This window comes from Pseudopipra pipra, chromosome 7, assembly GCF_036250125.1.
Source record: "Pseudopipra pipra isolate bDixPip1 chromosome 7, bDixPip1.hap1, whole genome shotgun sequence".
Classification (NCBI taxonomy): domain Eukaryota; kingdom Metazoa; phylum Chordata; class Aves; order Passeriformes; family Pipridae; genus Pseudopipra; species Pseudopipra pipra.
The window spans coordinates 13509989-13529293 of NC_087555.1; the positions used below are offsets into that span (position 1 = coordinate 13509989).

The 19305-nt window shown below is 39.5% G+C and overlaps 1 protein-coding gene across 8 annotated transcripts in view; it reads right to left on the reverse strand.

Annotated features, from left to right (window-relative positions):
* PARD3B (par-3 family cell polarity regulator beta) overlaps window positions 1-19305 on the reverse strand; it is a 406048-nt gene that overhangs the window by 66817 nt on the left and 319926 nt on the right. For all 8 annotated transcript variants that reach the window (XM_064660627.1, XM_064660625.1, XM_064660626.1 and 5 more), the window contains one exon: window positions 14322-14618. In XM_064660627.1, the coding sequence (XP_064516697.1) occupies window positions 14322-14618 (297 nt within the window). The remainder of the gene's footprint in view (window positions 1-14321; window positions 14619-19305) is intronic.

Below are 19305 nucleotides of genomic sequence, written 5' to 3' on the forward strand. Positions count from 1 at the left end.
ACAGAATACATTTTTTATTTAGAAGAACTAAGCACATGATAGAGCTACTGGACAAACAGGATCAAGCTTTTTTTTGTGTCAGGTAACTGTAAGAAGTGCAAAATACCTGTGAGACTGCAGCCTACAAAATTACTACTGTAGGATATTACAGTGTAAGATAAACATTCCTTCACTTCTCTAGTCCTCAGCTTTATAAGCTTGCCAACCAAGCACAAACATGGATCACAGCTTCCATTCTTGGAGCAGGAGATAGATGGGTATGCTGTATCCAGCCCAGCTCTGTACACTTGTCTCACCTAGAGAGGAAAGCAAACCAGCCCACCAAGACTTGGCAGAAGGAAAGATCGCTTCCACCTGCTATATTTTTTCTGCAAATGTCAAAGTTTAAAACCTCATGGATGTGCTCTATCACTAACATAAGGACACTGACCATAAGATTTTTCTTTCACTCATTTTTCTGCATTAAAGTATATCCTCTATTAATGCACAAAATTACCCTTCCCTCCCCCCCCATTTAAATCACTACTCCCAATGGGATAGCCATTAAAATTGATTCATGAATACACTACATTTACAGGCAAAAGTGGGAACAGAGAAACCCCCTCCCCATCATGTCACTATCCACGAAGCAGTTTGAGACACACTGAACAAAGAACTCTCAAATCTTCTGCCATACAGCTTAGAAATCAGGACGTGATTTCCAGTCTTTATCTCTTGCATCATTACAGACAATATAGTCCTTAAAACAGGCAGTTTGCTTTGACCAGTAATGTTTAAGGCTTTAGCTTTTAGTTTTGTTTTTCTGTAGATTCCACACTGCATCAGGCAGCTTCCCTCCCTCTTCCCAGCCCTGCACCCCAGCCCCATCTGCAGCAGTGAAGACACTTAAAGAATTCGGGTAGCTGGAGAAAATATAAGACCTCAGCTCTTGGGCCTCATCTGTGTTTCACTCCTTTCACTCCTGAACATACATCTGGATTTGACAAAGTCATGCTTATCAGATAGATCAGCAGATAGTCTCCTATCTGTGCTGTGGTGCAGAATTAGGTCAGAAGAGCATTCTGCCAGCTTGTGTTTTGCTGTTTAATCCTACATAAGTAGTTGTGGAGACAGCAATAAAAGACAACTTATCACACTAACCAAATTCTTCACCCCCTAATCCTGGTCAATTTTCTGACCTTGTGAGGAAAATGAAATAAAAATCACATATCACTACTATTTAACTGCACATTCCAATAGCATAAAATTATAAGAATACAAGCGAGGCCAGAAGGCAAGTTTATTTTATAAAAATATATCACGTTTGAAGGCAAATTGAATGCTATTAAAATAAAGTCTGAAGAACAGTAGTTCTGAACTTTTAAGCTGTCTTCTTCTGTGATGCCATAGCTGGGTCTTCCAGCCGGCCTCACCGGATGGCCACCTTGGCCACCATCAGAATAGCAGTCTGGAAACACGTGCCCTACAGCCCTGCCTCAGCATCTTGGCTGGGATATACTCTGAGGCAGCAGTTCTGTACTCACAGTTCAGAGATATTCCCACTGCACTTGCTTAAGAATTCTTGAAATTTGTGAGGAGATTAAAGTCAAACGTTTTGTCCAACACAGGTCAAGGAAAATAACAGAATGTTGGTTACCAGCTTTTAAATGTTAATCATCATTATTCCCACTAAAACCTCATTACACTAAAAACAACCCCTCCCCTCCCCACACCAGCATACAGTATGAAGATCTGCTCAAAAATAGTATATATAAAAGAAAGGAATTTTCTCTTAAGCAGTGGGTAAGTTCGGCTGCAGAGGATTCCAGCAGCTACAAACAATTTTTGTTTCATGGAAGCTGTACAACCATTCCTCCTCTTACATACAACTGTGCAAATCGGTGTGTTAGTGATGCTTTTGTAAAGAGGGTTTGACAACAATAGAGAGTCCCCAGCCTGCTAAATAAGAAGTGACAACTCCATTTGAAAGCTGTCTCTGGATGTGTTTTATGTGCAGAAATTATCTGTGACAGTTCAGATCAAAATAGAGTTTTCATTTCATGTGGGAGGTAAATGGACGATAGAATAGGTTACTTTAAATGCTGCAGTCTAGTCCAATTAATGTTTCAGACTTTTCCATATTCTGTGCTCTAAACTTCGGGGTAAAAAAAAAAATTTAAAACTCATTTTGTCAATAGCATGATGCGAAGAACAGACCAAAAGGTAATAAAAGTGGTTAACAAAAACAGTCATGGAGAAGTATGACAGAAAAGATCAAGTTACAGTAACCTGGCTGTGAAACTAATAAGTATAAAACAGAAAAGAAAATATCACTTCATTCTTTCAGGGGGAACCAGGCAGGCGAATCAATTCTGATTTCCCATCTCAATCAACAGAGATTTTGCCAATTACTTTGGTGGAAACAAGACTTGCATATTAGTCATCTTTCTGAGCAGCAGACACAAATCCACATGCTATCATTTGCTTTTCACACAGTGCAACATAAATTTACAATTTCTAGCTTATGTAACTATACAAATTGCACTTTAAAAAAAATGTCAGATCCTAGTTGTTCATGTTTGTTACCTGTAAATCAATCTGTTGTTTCCTGACCCATTTTAAAGAAACGTGTTTTCTTAAAGGTCTGGAACCACTGCTGTGTTACTCAAGCACAACAGTGGCTCCGATGGGAGCCGTGCTGATACAGTGCCTGTAGCTTTCTAACAATCTTTTTCAAAGTCAGTGTGGAAACCAGTAGTTCATGCAGGGCTTTTTAAATGTAAGTAATAAGTACTGATAGTAGAAAAGGTATGGACCCATGAGTGAGTGATCTCATCCCAAACAAGAGCCCATGAAGCTTACATAATCTATTTTGTTTATGCACCACTTTAAGTAATGCATATTTTGATCTTTTCTGAGAAACAGCATTTTTCTTGGCACAATTTTCAATTTCCACCCACTTGGAAGAGCAGGTGTCTTTGTGTATCATTGCTCAATCCTGGGAATAAAGAAAACATTTAAAAAACATGTTAAAATTCTTTTGCTAAAGTCAATGGACATTAATTTAAGGTTCTATGGGCATTACAGAAGAACAGACTACTATAAATGCACTGAGCTAGTAGAAACACTGAGACAAATAGTTCAGAAGATATAAGACCTCAATATCTCTACTGGCCAAAGTCTGAACACTGATAATCTTATTCCTCAAAGGCAAGTTTTAACACAAAAGAGAAATTAACATCTATCTATGCACTAGGGTCTTGAAAAGAAAAACAACAGAACAATGAAGCTGCTCAGACATCTGGTATATTTGCCACAGCTAATAGTAATGAGATAGCAGGCAGAGTGCAGAATAAATGCAAAAAGGTATGAAAGAATTCTGTTATTCCAGAAGCCATACAGACATGTAAAAAATACCAGTACTCAGACTAATGAGTCTAAATTTTGGGAGGAATTCTCAAGCACTTATCATGTTTAGATAAGTAGCAGCTTTCAAAGAAAGAGAATGAGACTTCTGCCTATTCAGTTTTGGAGCCCGAACATGTCACTAAGTGCAAGAGACTTTTCAAGCTCTGTAGTAAGGAGGTCAAAGCATCACCACTGATGCAGACAGTGGTATTTACAGAGAAAAGGAGGAAAAGATCAATCCCTTCCCCCCAGTCCCCTTTACTCTCCCCCTCTCTGAAGCAGCTGCTGCTTAAACATTGCCATTGTATACAGAGGCACAAAATAATTGCCTCTTGGTTTGTTTGGTTTTGTTCCCTCCCTCCCCCAATCAGGGACAGAAGATGTTAAAGAAAAAAATACCTTATTCAGGTGAAGGACTACAGACTGCTTGTCATTTGTGTACTACCAATCAATAACAATTAGGAACAGGTTTATTGCTCTGAAGCTGTTTCCCAATCCTCCTCCACAACCTCACACTCTCTTGCCATGTTATGGAAGTATCTGCTGACATGTAAAGCAGGGACTGCAGCCACTGAAGGCCTCCTCTGTCATTATCCGAGAGCAGAGCAGAAGCAGTCCAGGTCCCCCGGTTTGCAGCACACTTACAGCACACAAGTGCTCAATTAAAGCAATCCTTTCAGACAATTATTGAGCATTATGGTGACTCAGGCATAGAAAACAGCTGCCCTCTCCCCACCTTGCCACAAGACCGACCGCATTTTGAACATGAACATTCCTTGAAGGTGCACTGCTGCTGCTTATTCTTCAATTGCCAGGCCACGAACAATACTTGCATTAGAAACATGTTCCATGCTTAAACTTACATGCCAGTTTCAAAGTAATTGTTTTACATGCATTTATGTAAATACTGTAATGATCATTTACGGTTTATTCCCATTTACAAGGTAATAACCATATCCGGGACCAAGAAGGGATCTAAGCCTAAGGGCAGAAGTGTTTATAACAGATAAACTCCACAGCAGAAGGACATGTTCTAGCTAATACTGGTTTGAGAAGAAATGCCCCTAAGATACTATTATGCTGAACAATTTTATTTAAGATTAAAAGTAAGTGATTGAAGGAATTAAACCATAAATATAGGTCAAAGACTGAATGATAAGATGTTGTTTGAAATTTTAAAACATTAGTTGTCCCTTTCTTGTTTCTCCTTACTGCTTCCAAGTCTCTGGAGGGAAGGGGCCAACAACCCCCCAGAGTGCACATTCAGCAGAGGGCTGTGACACTGCAAAACTCTCACACTGACCTACTGGTACACAAGTAGGAAACTGGAGAGAAACAATAAGGGGAAAAATAAATTAAGAGAACATTTATTTCTCTACAAGAATGTTATATTTATTTCAATTTTAGCGCTTTCTAGAGGTATCTCACACTCACTCCTCTTGCATATCTTTTATCATGGGCTGTTTCTTTGGTTTTCTCTGCTTCAGTTTGGCAGAAGGAAAAAACGAAGCTATCTGTTTTGCAGGCAACTGAAGAGAATAAAATCTTTCATGCAATCACCCTCTACTGCTTTCTAAAAATGGTCTCCAGACATCAAGGACAAGTTAATGATAAAAAGAGAGAACTAGTGTAGCTATCTGAAGCAACATCATTTTCTCATGTCCCTCTGTCCTAATGAAAGACCTCACTTTCTCTAAGATGCAGACCACAATGTAGTTTAAGACAAGTTGTTTCTTTCATTTTCTACAAGAATCTAACACCACTCTCCACAAAACAGTCACAATTCTCTTAGACCATCCCAAGATCAATACCGATACCTTGATCAATGTCAACAAATGCTCTGCTGCTGCATGACCTGCCAGAGAAACTGCTCCTTAGCCACAGTACATGTGGACTCCAGATGTACTCCAGACACCAGGTCTCCTCACGGGAATGTTATGGACAGTCACAGAGGTTCAGAGTATATACCAACTTAACTACATCAGAAGACTTGAGCTGATGAAACAATAAACTATTTCTTGGCTTACTGTGACCCCTTGGATTACTGGCTGTGCCAGTGGACTTGTGATCATGGATTGAAAAATAGCACGCTTTAGAGTTTGTCATCAACTGTACACTCTGCACAGCTGTCAGACAATAATCACAATTATTCTCTTTTTATTCAGCATCCTGTTGCCTATTAAGCCATTTCCATCACATCTCATCAGTCCTCCCAATATTTTTGCTAGCACAATATTGAGTGATTTTCAGCTTTTCAAACAGAATCTTTTGGGTTTTCTGCTACCCAAAAGATCCAATTCATGCTTTTGCCTTTACTTTCTGTCAACAATGCTGCCTACTAAGTGCTTGGGTAACTTTTTGCCCCTGTCTTCTTGACACAGGCAGGGAACAAGGTTGTGGATAATTTTTAGGAGCAGTTGTTTTATCCTGCTATTAGGTGCTTGAAACTTCCATGAGAAGGTTCCCACTGACTCATTCTGAAGTCAGATCTGTGGCCCCCTTAGACCTTTAATATCTTATTATGCTGGAATTAGGAGTAAAATCTTAAAGATCTGTCAGTGTAAACTCCAGGTAAACTGGGATTGCAGAAAAATCAGTGCATAGTAAGAATTCCCTACATCTTATGAATGTGTAGAGATGACAGCAGTTTCCATTGCAAGTTTTCCACTACACAGTTAAGCTGTGTGAGTACCACACAGAGCTAATTACTTTGCCAGGACATGAGCAGTCATACTGGGAAACCCTACCAGAGCCACTGCATTGTTCCTGGTGGCAGCATAACCTGGCAATGTGGGTAGGTCTGAGGTGTGCCCCATGGTTCCCTGTGCTGCAGTCTTCTCAACTGCTTTAAGCGGTCTTCCTGGTGATCTAAGAAAATCAACTGAGTATTTTGAGAATATATGATAAGTTGTGGGATGCTGCCTGAAGACTCCTAGGACTCTGTTATGCTCCTCTCTGCTTTAATGAGGAAGAGGGCTGAGGATTGCTTTACCTGTAACTCGGAGGAACTTGTAAGCACAGGTCCCACTGACCTTAGATAACCTCAAACTGAAGATGCTGAAAAAAATTCTCATTCATGGCTCCAGTCAGTCTATGTCCTTTTTCCCTGTCACATCTAAAAGTTATTTCTCCATCCTTACTAGATAGGTATCATTACTCTTAACTGAAGCTAATTAGCATTTTGAAGCAGTCCAGTGATAAACCTTTTTTTTCCTCTTCCAAACTTAAACCCTTTGTCCACAGTTTCAGACTTCAGGGAAATCATTCTTTGTGTCCCATTAAACGTTGACTATTTTTTAAGAATAGTTTGATAAATAATTTATTCAGCGAAATGAAAAGTCAAAACAGAACTTGCTGTGAACTCATGTCCATCACCTGGAGTCCAAACATACAGATGGCTAATACACATGAACTGGACTGTGCTCCTCATGTCCAAATCTTCCACCTCCAAAAAACAGAGATTCATAATATTCACAGACTTAAAAGTCTAGCACAACAAAACCCCATGCCCTCATATTCTTGTCGGTTTTACGAAACCAAGATTATCTCTACAATGAAAGAATCCCTTTCTACCATTTAACTAGCAGCAGCTAGAAAAAACCTTAGCAGAGGATTTTTTTGAAAAGTCATTTGGAAAGAGTGTGAGCTCCCTGAGGTCAGCAACATAGATTTGTCTTACAGTGGGCTGCACAGCAAAGTCTGCACAAGGCCAAGTCACCAGGGTTTTCTCTGAATGACTTACATATCCAGAAGCTAGGAGATCATATGGCAAAATGACTATGGTAAGAAGCTGGGGGAGAAAACAGGAGATGGTTAATAAAAAGATTGGGAACTGGGATGAGCGAAAGGGAAAACAAAAGAAAAACAAACAGTTTCTTGGCAAAGGACTTGCTGGAAGGACAAGCCTCACAACTGTGAGCAGCATAATGACCTTCTGCTTGTTTCTCTTCAGTCAGGGAAATGGGATTAGGTTCACATTCATCATTTAACCAGAACTGCAGTACAGAATAAACCTGACTGAAACATATTACTTTTTTTTTCTTAGCTAGAGCAACTCGGCAAGGCTAATGATGGGGCCAAAGAGACTCATTCTGACAGAAGACAACCTGGAGCAATGAAAAGTTGGCTATTTTGAAAATCCTAAAGTGTATGAAGTAGAACAGACTACTGGAGAGTACTGGGAAAACAGAACCACATCAGACTTAATCATATCCTTTACACTTTAATTAAAATAAGATTTAGCAATTTTATTTAAGATTACCAAATTCTCAGAGGAAATGCATGCCTCTTTCTGTACTACTACCAGACAACTGTTAACTAGGAAGAAGAAAATACAGTACACAATGCTACATCCATCCATCCATCCATCCATCCTGTGTATCCACTAAAGTAGACCTCTTTGTTCAAGAAAAACATGCAGTTATATTGCTTGCCTACTAAATGGAAATACCAAATGCTATTAGGGTTTGCACTTTCAGTATGGAAGTGAGTGGCCTATAAACAAGATTTTAACAGCTTCTCTTTTGAACAACTCAGTTTAATTAATCTTCAGCCATTAACCATTCATCTAAAATGCCACTTACGAAATTTTAATTTTGCACATTATCAGCTGGTTCACAAATAGCTATCTATGAGCAGAAGTGTAACGATCTTCCTCTCTCTTTCTTGGGGCTTACCAGCCTTATAGTCAATTCTGGCTTCTTAATTAACCACACACACATATTAGCATTTAAAATTAAATGGTGTTTTGTTAAAAAAAAACATTCTGCAGAGAAAAGTTAATACACATTCTGCTGCTGGTTAAAAAAGCAAGTATGAGGTTTTGGTCAAACAACATCCTGCATAAGATAGAATTTAGCATTTCTTGCTCACACTAGGAAACACTCTATGGCAGGAACACATGCAAGGCCATATGATTTCATTCCAGCTGCATGGACGATCTCATTTTGTCTTTATTTGTACATTTAAGAGGCTGAAAACACCATCTGCATTTCCCTCTGTATTCTCTGATATGGTCTCATCTTCCAGTAACAGACCTGGCTTTCTCTCCAGGGACCTATCTTTTGCATTTGCATCCAAACGGCTGAAAGAATAGGACATTACCAATAAATATGCAGAATTAACGTAAAATAATTCCATACAGTATATATCACATAAGAAGAGACAGGGCTGGAGGGGAAAAAACCCAAGACAAACCTGAATGCTTAACACAGCTGCCAAAACTCAGGCGCACCAGCATCTGCAGCAGGACAGTCACAGGGGAGTTGTGGGAGTGCAGTATATAAAATTTTACACATCTGTCAATAAGTGAGGTGATCCAAATGCAAACCCTAGCAGGCAGGATGCACGCAGGCAGATTTGTGACTATTCCTGACAGAATTTATTTCTGCTGAAGAATGCATGGCCCCGAACAAGCATGCACACATTACATGGCAGCAGCAGCAGTTTGACAACTTCCTTCTGCTTAGACATGCTCCAAAGTGCTCAGGGTCACCTGAGTTCCATGAAATTTGGGGTTTCCATGAGAAGTGAAATGATAGGGCTCAGGTCCCAAAGTTAGAAGGTCTGGATGAGGGGTTCCTGGGAAGTAGCACAGTGAACTCTAACTGTAAAGTAGTTTTGCTTGAATGCTATCAGGAAATTTTTTTTTTCCCCCAGTATAGGTGGGAAATAAACCCAAGGCTAGTTTAAACATGTCCCAGGTGGTCCAGTTATTCACATTACCCCTAGTTAGCAGGGAGGATGCAGCACCCATTTATCCTTTCTGAAGAAGAAAATTGCTGGTAGAATTAGGATCAAAAAACACAGTAAAACATTATGGGGAACAGTGACCAGAATGCAGCCAGAGGTTCAGAAGGCCCTGTGGTATGTTTCAGAAAGAATAAATTCCAGAGGAATCAGAGGAGAGTTTCTGGGACGTAGAGTAGTTAGGACACAGAAACAGCATAGATGATTTTAGGACACCAAGTGGAAGAGTCTATATGGTAAGAGAGAGTACACACCTTGCTTGTACTTGTCACACTTTGTAAATCAAAATAGGCCAATGCATGGCCGTAATTCTCTTTCCACAGTAATGCAAGGCACAGTGGCAAAGGGCACGTAGGCATTACACAGCCTCATTCAATGTCCACCTTGCCTCCATGATATCCATCTTAAAGAATAATCATTCCTGAGTAAAGGACCATCCATTCCTACAGCAGTGCATTGCTTTTATGCTAGTCAGTGACAAAAGGTGTTGTAAATGGCTGCACAATGAGCGATGCCCACGGTACTCTGAACTGAGAACAAGAAAACTTCAGTTTCTGGCTTATGAGATATATAGAGCCAAGTAACATATCTGGGCAACCCTAGTTTGCCCTTTTTGAACAAATCTTTTCCTGTGCAGCTCTGAATTCCTATGGTCTTGGATTGAGCAGGATGGGAATAGCCTACACCTGCCTAAAAGACAAGCATTTAGTCTTTCAGTAAAAAAGGCTCCCTTTGCTAAATTTCAAAACTCCAGACCCTTTTTACTCTCCTCTCAGGCTTACAGATAGCTTACATTTGCCATTTGATTCCTCAGACATGCACAGCAATTTTACCCTTTTGAGGGAGAGGCAGACTGCTCAGTCATGCCCCTCTCACTCATGACTCTGGCCAGCTCTGAGGGCAGGATGTGATGGATGTAGTTAGGGTTGCACAGAGATACGGGTTTTGTTATCCCATTTTCAACTTTGTATGCTGCTAGATTGAGCATTCTGAAAGAGTGCAAGTTGCCAGAAGGAAGCTTTCGCCCAGGAAAGAAGATCCATTTTTCAATTAATTAATTAACATAGTAGAAATTAAGATCTTGCACAGTGGGACCCAACACAGCATCTTCAAAAACAAAAAAAAAGCTGGATCAGACTGGGGCTGTGGACTTTACTCCTACAGTAATAAAACAGTGCCGTTTTTTTATTAGTAATTTTTTTAAAACTGCAGCAAGATACAGCTCTGCATCTATTCTTCCTAAACAAAGGAAAAATGTATTCTTTTTTAGACCAGCACTTTGAAATTCCCCAAGATAAGACACATAAATAAATGAAGAATCATACTTGGCAATGAATTTGGCATCAGACTTTCAGTGTTTCATAGTTCTGGGCTGAGAAAATAAGTTGAGCAAAGTCTCTAGAACCTTTCCAGAGATGTACTCGGAGTGTTTGGATATACTTGACAGCACCATCTTCACAGGAGGAAAAAAGAAGAAATTGTTTATTTGAAATGTGAGAAAGGGTTGCACTGTGTGACATGCCTGACATTTAAGTGATAATAGTGTTGTGCATCTGCTCTTTTGGCTTTGGTCTGACACCTAGGCTCTGCCATGGTGCAACTTAGCACTGTCATGGCACAGCCTTGATGACTAAACTCAGAGATGTGACTTGCCACCCACTTCAGGAACATATGGGCCACAGATCACACAGCCTCTGCCACAGGCTGGGAAACGTACAGCGTCTCAGGCAAAGACCCTGTGAGTTCCCCAGCTGCACAAGGTGGCTGTGCAGGCTGCACCATCCTTAGGGATGCCATTTGCATTACAGAAAATTGTGGCTAATTAGAAATAAACAGAAAAATGCTTGATTTACAAAGAAATGTGTGATTTTGCCAGCTAATTTTTTTTCCACTCCAACTTAACATTCACAGAATACACTGATCATGCTAATGCTTTCGTTATATTCATTAATAAGGACAATTTACATTTATATAGCACCTCTCTTAGTTAAGAATTCCAAAGCTTTCAGCAAAATATACACAAAAAATTACTTCTATTTCACTGAATATAGTCATCGTTGGAATGAAAATCAACAATTGTGAAGCAGTGCAGAAGAACGTTACACAACAGTTGCAAATAAGACACAAAGCAAACCCCCCAAAAACACAAAGCAAAAAGCCCCTGAGATGCCAGATGCAAGTGGAAGTAAAGGGGATGTTAGTACATAAACAGCAAAGTGAAGCAGGTCTCTGTGTGCCCTGAGGAGCAGTGCTGGAGGCAGCAAACATACTTCATAATGATTACAGCAACAGACTTCATACATGTGCAACCTATTGCTTTTCTGCATAGGGAGGGACATTCTCAGTTTAAACTGTGAATTTACTGTGAAGAATGAACCAGGAACACTTGATGGATTCTGGTGATGAGAAAAGGGGAAGTAAGTGCATGCAAACCATGAACAGCTCTTCTCTGACCACTGAGCTTCATATTTACAAATAGCCTCTGACTTCTAAAAGGCATTAATTATGCTAATACATTAGTCTGCAAAAATAATATAAAATAAAAATTAACGTCTTGTTTCAAATGATGAGTTTTAATTCTCTATCATAATGGCACATAACTGGAATTCTCAGACCAAAATGAAGTAATTGATTCTGTGTTCAAATCCCCCTTCTGGCCCTAACCCCATTTACTTTAGTCACTGATCAAGTCTCCATGCACTATATTACAACTTGAGAGTCATGGGTGGAAGAAAAAGCCATCCATCTAAAGTAAAATTAATAGCAAAACTTTGAGAGAAGGCATGCACGCGTTAGCAAGACCAAAGCATAAGCGTTTACATGACAAATATGTTGATAAATGTTCAGCCCTACAAACATAAAATAACTATGGTTTGGCTTATAAGCATCCATTATAGCCCTTTCCCATCATTTTGAGACAGACAAGGTAGTTTTCATAACTGACCCTTGAAAGCAGGTTGTTTTTTTTAATTAACATGTTATCCAGGGATTTTTCTTTCTACATCTCTTTCTCCTTTCAATAATCTCTCTCTAGCACAGAAAGATTTCCTTGCCTGAAGTTGCCACTTTTATTCAACAACTGTTGGCTGAGACCTCACGACCCACAGCATAAATTCACATAGAATTATTCATGTTTGGCACATTTCTGCTGGTGAATAACAACACCATTTTGTCTCAGACAAAGAAAATAAAGATTTAAAAAAAGAACAAAGGCAGCCTAATAAGAATTCCACATTCCCTATTTTTTTCTTGATCTGGTTAAACAGCCTCTACAAGCCCGAGAAATTCAACAAAGCAAAGTTGTTGGGGACTGTTGGTCTTTCAGTACAGAATCAACACAGATGGAACAGCTTCTCAGTGTGATTCTGATCATGGGCTCAGCTATGAGGTAACTTTTCTTGCCTGTAAGATGTTTTCATTTTAGTTTTTCACTGAGTTATCATGTTATCATGCAATTACAGCTAAATTCACACCGAAATCCAGGATCCCAACACCAAATCCAAACTTGTTTGGGACCCCAGTAGCAAGTCAAGAGTTCATTCAGTGTAATCAAACCCACAATACAGTCGATCAAGTAAAAGAGGCCAGAATGAAGGACTGAGCATTTCTTTTTGTTGCATGGAAAGACAATCTATAGGCTACACTTCAAAACTGATGATATTTTTAAAATGTAAAGCTACAGAGTTCTGTTAAACTGAAATTATGAAACAACTTTTATAGCAATGTCTTACTCCAGCAGAGTTACAACTGTATGTATTTATATTTGAAAGATACGCAAACCTGAATTTAGACTCCCACCCACCGGGAATTCTCAGATCTTGGTTGATTGAGTTAGTACAAACTCAGTTTCTGATCCCTTTACTACAACTTCTGTGTGACTGCAGTGACAATCGCCTCAAGACTTTTCTAGGAAGAGAAACCTGCTAGCTGGCAAAAAGCTAGGATCACTACCTCTTACTTCATGCAGTAGGGGAAGAGTTAATAACATGGAAGAAAGAAAAAAGCACTGTCATTATGTTTGGAAAGAACTCTACCACACTGGATTTAGGTGAAAAAGAGAGGTACTTGGCCCATTCCCTACTACAAACTTAGATTTATGTCAGAAGTGTTTTATTACTATTTATAACAATGACTCAGTAGACGTTTTTAAAGTACTGTGACGCCACAAACTGGAAACACTCCTATATCTGTGCTGACATATTTCTCCAAAATTAACGAGTGTGGTATTACATAGCACAGATTGAGGCTATAGGGAGACACTACAGACTGTAATATGAACTCAAAGCATGCACAGTTCCTTAAGTCCCCCATGTCTGTCCTCTGTCAGCTCTTCTTTTCACATACACTTGTATATCTTGCCCACACACTCATATGTTGGTTTGAAAAAGCCAACATTGATATATTAATGCCATAATAGTAATGAAGTCTCATGTTCTTTTAGCCCCAAATTCCAGAAGCAACCAATTTTAAAATCATCATAATGGTGGGTACATCATCAACTCAAAGGAATTTCTGTTTTCCTTTTAACCCAGGAAAAAGCTTGACCATCTTTCTTTAATGCTGGAAGCTTGACAGTAAGGATTAAAAATTGTTCTTTCCTTCCCACTTAGTTATTGGAAAGGCCATGAAAGGCAATCAGTCTTGTGAAGCCACACTTCACAGCCCGCATAAAAATGCCACGATTTCCAGTCCTCTCCCCAAACTAATTGAAAGTGTGTAATATCACACAGCTGGGAAAACTAAGCCATAAACATATGCAATATATAATACTATCATGCAACACCTGTTACTAATAGACACTTGATGATCAGCAGGATCGACAGGGATCTTGAAAACTGAGATTATTTTTGCTGCAGGGTAAGAACTTTTCCCAACTGAAAGAGGAAAAAACACTCTCTCAGCAGTGCAGGAATTGGACTGGAGTCAGTTCACTCATTTTGTTTGTGAAATATGGACTCTTCTTTAATGATTTCTGTTTGACTGCTGCCTTGCTCAGATGCTCTGGGGTTACTGCTGCAGCAAATCATGGTTTTGGTTAAGAGAAAATCCATGGCTTTCAAGTCAGTAAATACAGGGGTTTGGGGCATCTGAACAGTCCCATATCTGACTCCTCTGCCCCCTGCCAAGGCCCAGGCTCCCTCCCCCACTAACCTATCATTTTATGTAATGCCAAGTGGCAATATTACCTGTCACCAGAAATCTGTGGGTAGTGCTGCTTGTTTATTTTTGCATATAGTCCTTCCAAATGTTCCCTCTCCATTGGTGCTGAAGGAGAATCACGTGGATATACAAAGGTTTCTGCTACTGCTGGTGATGATGGCCTGTAGATGCTTGCTGATGGATAAGCCTCTCGGAAGTGGTTTACTCTGGCATAATTTGGATCCACCTCATCGTCATCAATGTCAAGTCCTCCAGGACCAGTAGAATAATCACTCAGGCCTCTCAGTTGCTTTTGCCGTAACTCCTGATGTTTTGCACCAATCCTAACAATGAAAAGTAAAGAACAAATATATAGTTGGATCTGCTTCAACAGCAACCGTCACACAAATTTGAAACACCAACCCCGAACCCAACTGTTTAGAGCTTTCAGTACACTGTGAAACTGATGCCAGATTGAATGGTGCACACAGCAATTTTGTTCTTTATCTCTGGCAATCACCTTTGTAATCAAGGTTGGTCATCATTCTGATAGAAAGAAATAATGCTGAATATAGCGTGGCTTTTCACAAATGTGCGTCCATGAACACAGACAGGTTTAATTCTACACCTACCTTTCACTTTGCAGTTGAATATACCTAACCCAATCCTGAAACTTTTTATCTAAATAAGCCAGTAAAATTTTTAGTGCCCCTTGGTTACTTGACCCACCTAGATTCTCCTAAACACATTAACTTGTGAAAAGTGGATTAAATGTGAACGCAAATGGAGAGATGGCACAGTTGTCTCAAATCAAAGGACCACAATTAATTTGCTGAAGATTTTAATTTTTTAAAAATTTTATTTTGGCTACATAAAAGTGGAAATCATGTCTTATTATATAGGGGATAGGGACAAAGTAAAACAGCAAAGAAATTAATAGAAACTTGACAGAAATGAATTGGTACATATAAGTGAATTAAAGACTGTTACTGGCAGTATTCCACTGTGATAAAGCCTTAAGTGGTATTACAAAATGCTGCTGCTAATCAGGGCCATTGTGCAATCTCTTTGGAATAGTAAAACATATTCAGGTAAATTTCAACCCAAAATGATATTCAATGATCCAACATTCATGCTGGAGGAAAAAAAAAATGTACAGCAAGGCTCTGTGAGCTCTTCTGTTAACTACTCAGCTCCTCTTCAACACAGTGTAATTAAGTGCACTGAGATGGATCTGGCAGAATGCTGGCCACAATATGCAATAAACAGCACTTACAGAGAATAACAGAGCACAGAAGAAGACACAAAGAACAGAAGAAACACACAGAGATGCAATGCCTGACAGAAGTCAACATTTGCTGTTGACTGTACCTAGAAGTACAACAGCAGCATAGAAAGAACAGTATAATTTGTACCATAGGAGTGTAAGTGAAAAGGGTTTAGCAGACTTGGTTACCCCACTAAAACTGAATGGCCTCAGGACTCTGCATACTGAAAAATGAAGATGTTCTGGAGAAAGTCTTTAAAAGGCATGGAGAAAAAGGTTCCCTAAAGAAACAGATGAGCACACTGGGAGCCTCTGTCTGACAGGAGCTATTAAGTGAAGAATGTGATTCATACTGCTTATTTTGTTTCATTAGAATCGTATCATCAAAATAAATGCTAATACTTTTCAAATAATTTGTAGATAAAAAGGTTCACAAATAATTCTAACGAGAACAACATGCTGTTCTACACATATACTTGAGTACATCAATATGTATTACACATGCTTTCCAGTTACACATCGCCACTAATTATGCTAGGACAATATCTAGAGGTGATGCTAGTTTTTAACACTTAAAATGTAATCATACTTTACAGTGGGATGAGCCTGCATATATAATACAATCCTTGACAGTCAGGGGGGTGCTCACTGTCCAATCTGCCTTCCTTCATTAAAGCAGATGACCCTTCTCCTCTCTAGTACTCAAATACTGTGTGCCCCACCTTGAGTACTGCGTGCAGCTTTGGGCACCTCAGGGTAAAAAGGCCCATCAAACTATTAGAGTGTGTCCAGAGGAGAGAAACCAAGATGATGAAAGGCCTTGAGGGCAAGAGCTAGGAGGGGCAGCTGAGGTCACTTGGTTTGTTTAGCTTGGAGAAGAGAAGGCCGAGGAGTGACCTCACCACAGTCTACAACTTCCTTGTGGGTGGTGGCAACAGAGGAGACATGCTGATCTCTTCTCTCAGGAGACCAGCAATAGGACATGAGGAAATGGCATGAAGCTGCATCGGAGTGGTTAAGATTGGACATTAGGAAAAGATTCTCACTGAGAGAGTGGTTGGTCACTGGAACAGCCTCCCCAGGGAAGCGGTCACAGGACCAAGCCTGTCAGAATTCAAGAAGTGTCTGGATGATGTTCTTCAGTCATATCATATGGTTTTGTTTTAGGTTTTGTTTTGTTTCCTGTGAGGAGCAGGAAGTTGGACTCAATGATCCTTATCGGTCCCTTCCAACTTGAGATATTCTGTGACTCCAGCAAATATTGTACTATAAGAACCATGTGAGAGAATAAGATCTTCCTAACACATCATTCCAGGTCAGTTAGTTAATTTTGTTTCATTAAGACAACATTAAAAATACTCACAAAGCCTTAGTGTAATTTACTACAGTGGTCTTAGAGATGAAAGGATAATAAGAAGAAATATGCTACAATCTGTCTAATACTTAACACTGAGGCTTCCTAAGAACTTCTTCTTTATTCTTTCTGGAGCTTCTCTTCCCTGCACAATCACCCCCTCCTCCTGTAATCTTCACTCCACTTCTCTTTTGCTTCAGGTTTCCATGCCACACACACTCCCTATTTTGCACTGTAATGGTGGCTCAGGTTGGGAAGGCACTATGCTCAAGTGAAACTTTATCCAGGCTGAGGCAGTGTCTCGAAGCTGTCACAGACTTCAAAACAATTGACAGTGGCTTTGCACAATTCCAACCCTGTCCACAAGGGAGATTCCATTGGAGAATCTTACGGAGGGTATAGCCTGGTATCAATATAAATTCAGCTAGTAAGGCATATATTGTAGGCGAACACAAGATCCGTTAATATATTATCTCATTTTACTGCCATTTGCACTGGCTTAACTGGCTGATGGCTTCTTAGGACAGCGAGAGTTTAATGGCATTTGCAGAAAAATAGGACATCCAACTTACTATTTGTAAAACTAATGGTGACATTGGTACAGGCCTTGGTAAGGTCACGCTTTTATTCAAAAAGCAATAGACAATGGCATGGGGACAAAGTCAACACTGAGGAGCTATATATGGAAATAGAAACTAAAAAGTAATGCTCAGCTTGCATTTCCACCTAAACTTCAAACCATTGCTAGCAAAAGAGCAATAGTTAGAGAGCAGTTGAAAGTGTGCAAAGTGTGAATAAAGGTAAAAGATTATGCAGCAGGAAGTGGTGGAGGGAGCAGGCCTCCCTGTGTCCATGAGTGAAACACCACATTCATTATCGACATAAAGGAATCTGGGGCAAAATTACTGCTTGGACCATTCACATGAAAACCAACTTTTTCAAGTAGTTCACTGTCCACGAGCACTTGTACTACAAGAACAGGGTTGGATTTCCATTGCAAAAAAAGCCTTAGACTTCAGTGAAGCACATAGTGACGTCCACATTGATGATTTCTATCTTTTATACATACAGGTACTTCAAGAGAAAACCTCTTGCAGAAGGATTAATATTTTACATGTCACACATGGGATTATGTCAGAAATGTAAAAACAAAGGCACCATCATTGTTTAGAACAAATGATGGAAGAACTGTTGGCTCCTGCACCCAGAGCCCAGAACAACCGAAACTGTCAGTTTGGTAGTAGCTCTTGCCCCTGATTATCCTGCTGCCCTTCTACCAAAATGTGTGAAGCACTTGGAGATTGTTGCTGTCTTCCAGATTAACTCTGAAAAAGCATCAAATATTCTTAAAACCCTAGGAAACTGTGGAGTGCTTCACCCTCAGTTAGTGACCGAAAAAGCCTAAACACAGAATTCAGTGCAGGAATATATTGTATGAGGTACAAGTTTTATGGCACACATGGGTGCATATACACATGCTACACAGGCAGAAAAATGGGAGGATATACTGCATTTCAAGGAATGGTTTCATCACATGTCAGTGCAGAGGGCATGACACACAGTCCTGAGACAAGTCACAGCAGTTTCTCAGAACATTATAAACCCTAATGTTCTTTGGACCTGTGCATCACCGGTCCCCTAGATATTAAGACCCCTTTGAAAGCAAGAGTAGTGTAGCACAGCAGCATCACACAAATCTTGCTTTCATGTCTGACAGTAAGAGTAATTTGTCCTGCTATCAATACTGGTATATTCTGCTCAATAAAAGCTGGAATTAGGTCACCACAATTTTCTTTTGTTCCTGTGAATAAGCCTAGCTTCTTCAACTTCTCCTTCTGAATGCAATCTTCAATTGCTGCCAGTATTATAAGTCAAATCTTCTCAAGAACAATTATTTCCATTCTATATTATACAAACCAGTCAATATCAGGTTATGTGAAATTCTTCATGATCAATGTTTTATCTTTTCAATACATCTATTACAAATGCATTAATATTTCTTGTTTTCCTTTTAATCTTCCCCACAAATGTATACAATTTGCTTGATGACGTCTTTTTCATTTCAAACCAAATGTTCAAACATTGGGAAACAAACTATCAGATGGCTGTTTTTTCTTTCTTTCTATTTACCTGTCCTTCCACGTCTTCTTGTACGTTTTTCACCGTTGAAATTTCTTCACATTTTGTGAAGTTTTAAATTTCCTCACTGTATTTCAGCATCATGCTTTCACATAGTTTTACATCAATCTTTTCCATAGCACACCCCAGTAGGTGCCCAGGAATTCTTTACTGAGAAAAAAAGAAAGTGCCGTTCCTTCCATTACTCCTATAATGCTATGCCAACTCTACTAAGCAGGGTACTTCTGCTATATCCCACTCTAGTCATTCACCATTTCTGCACCTCCCTCTG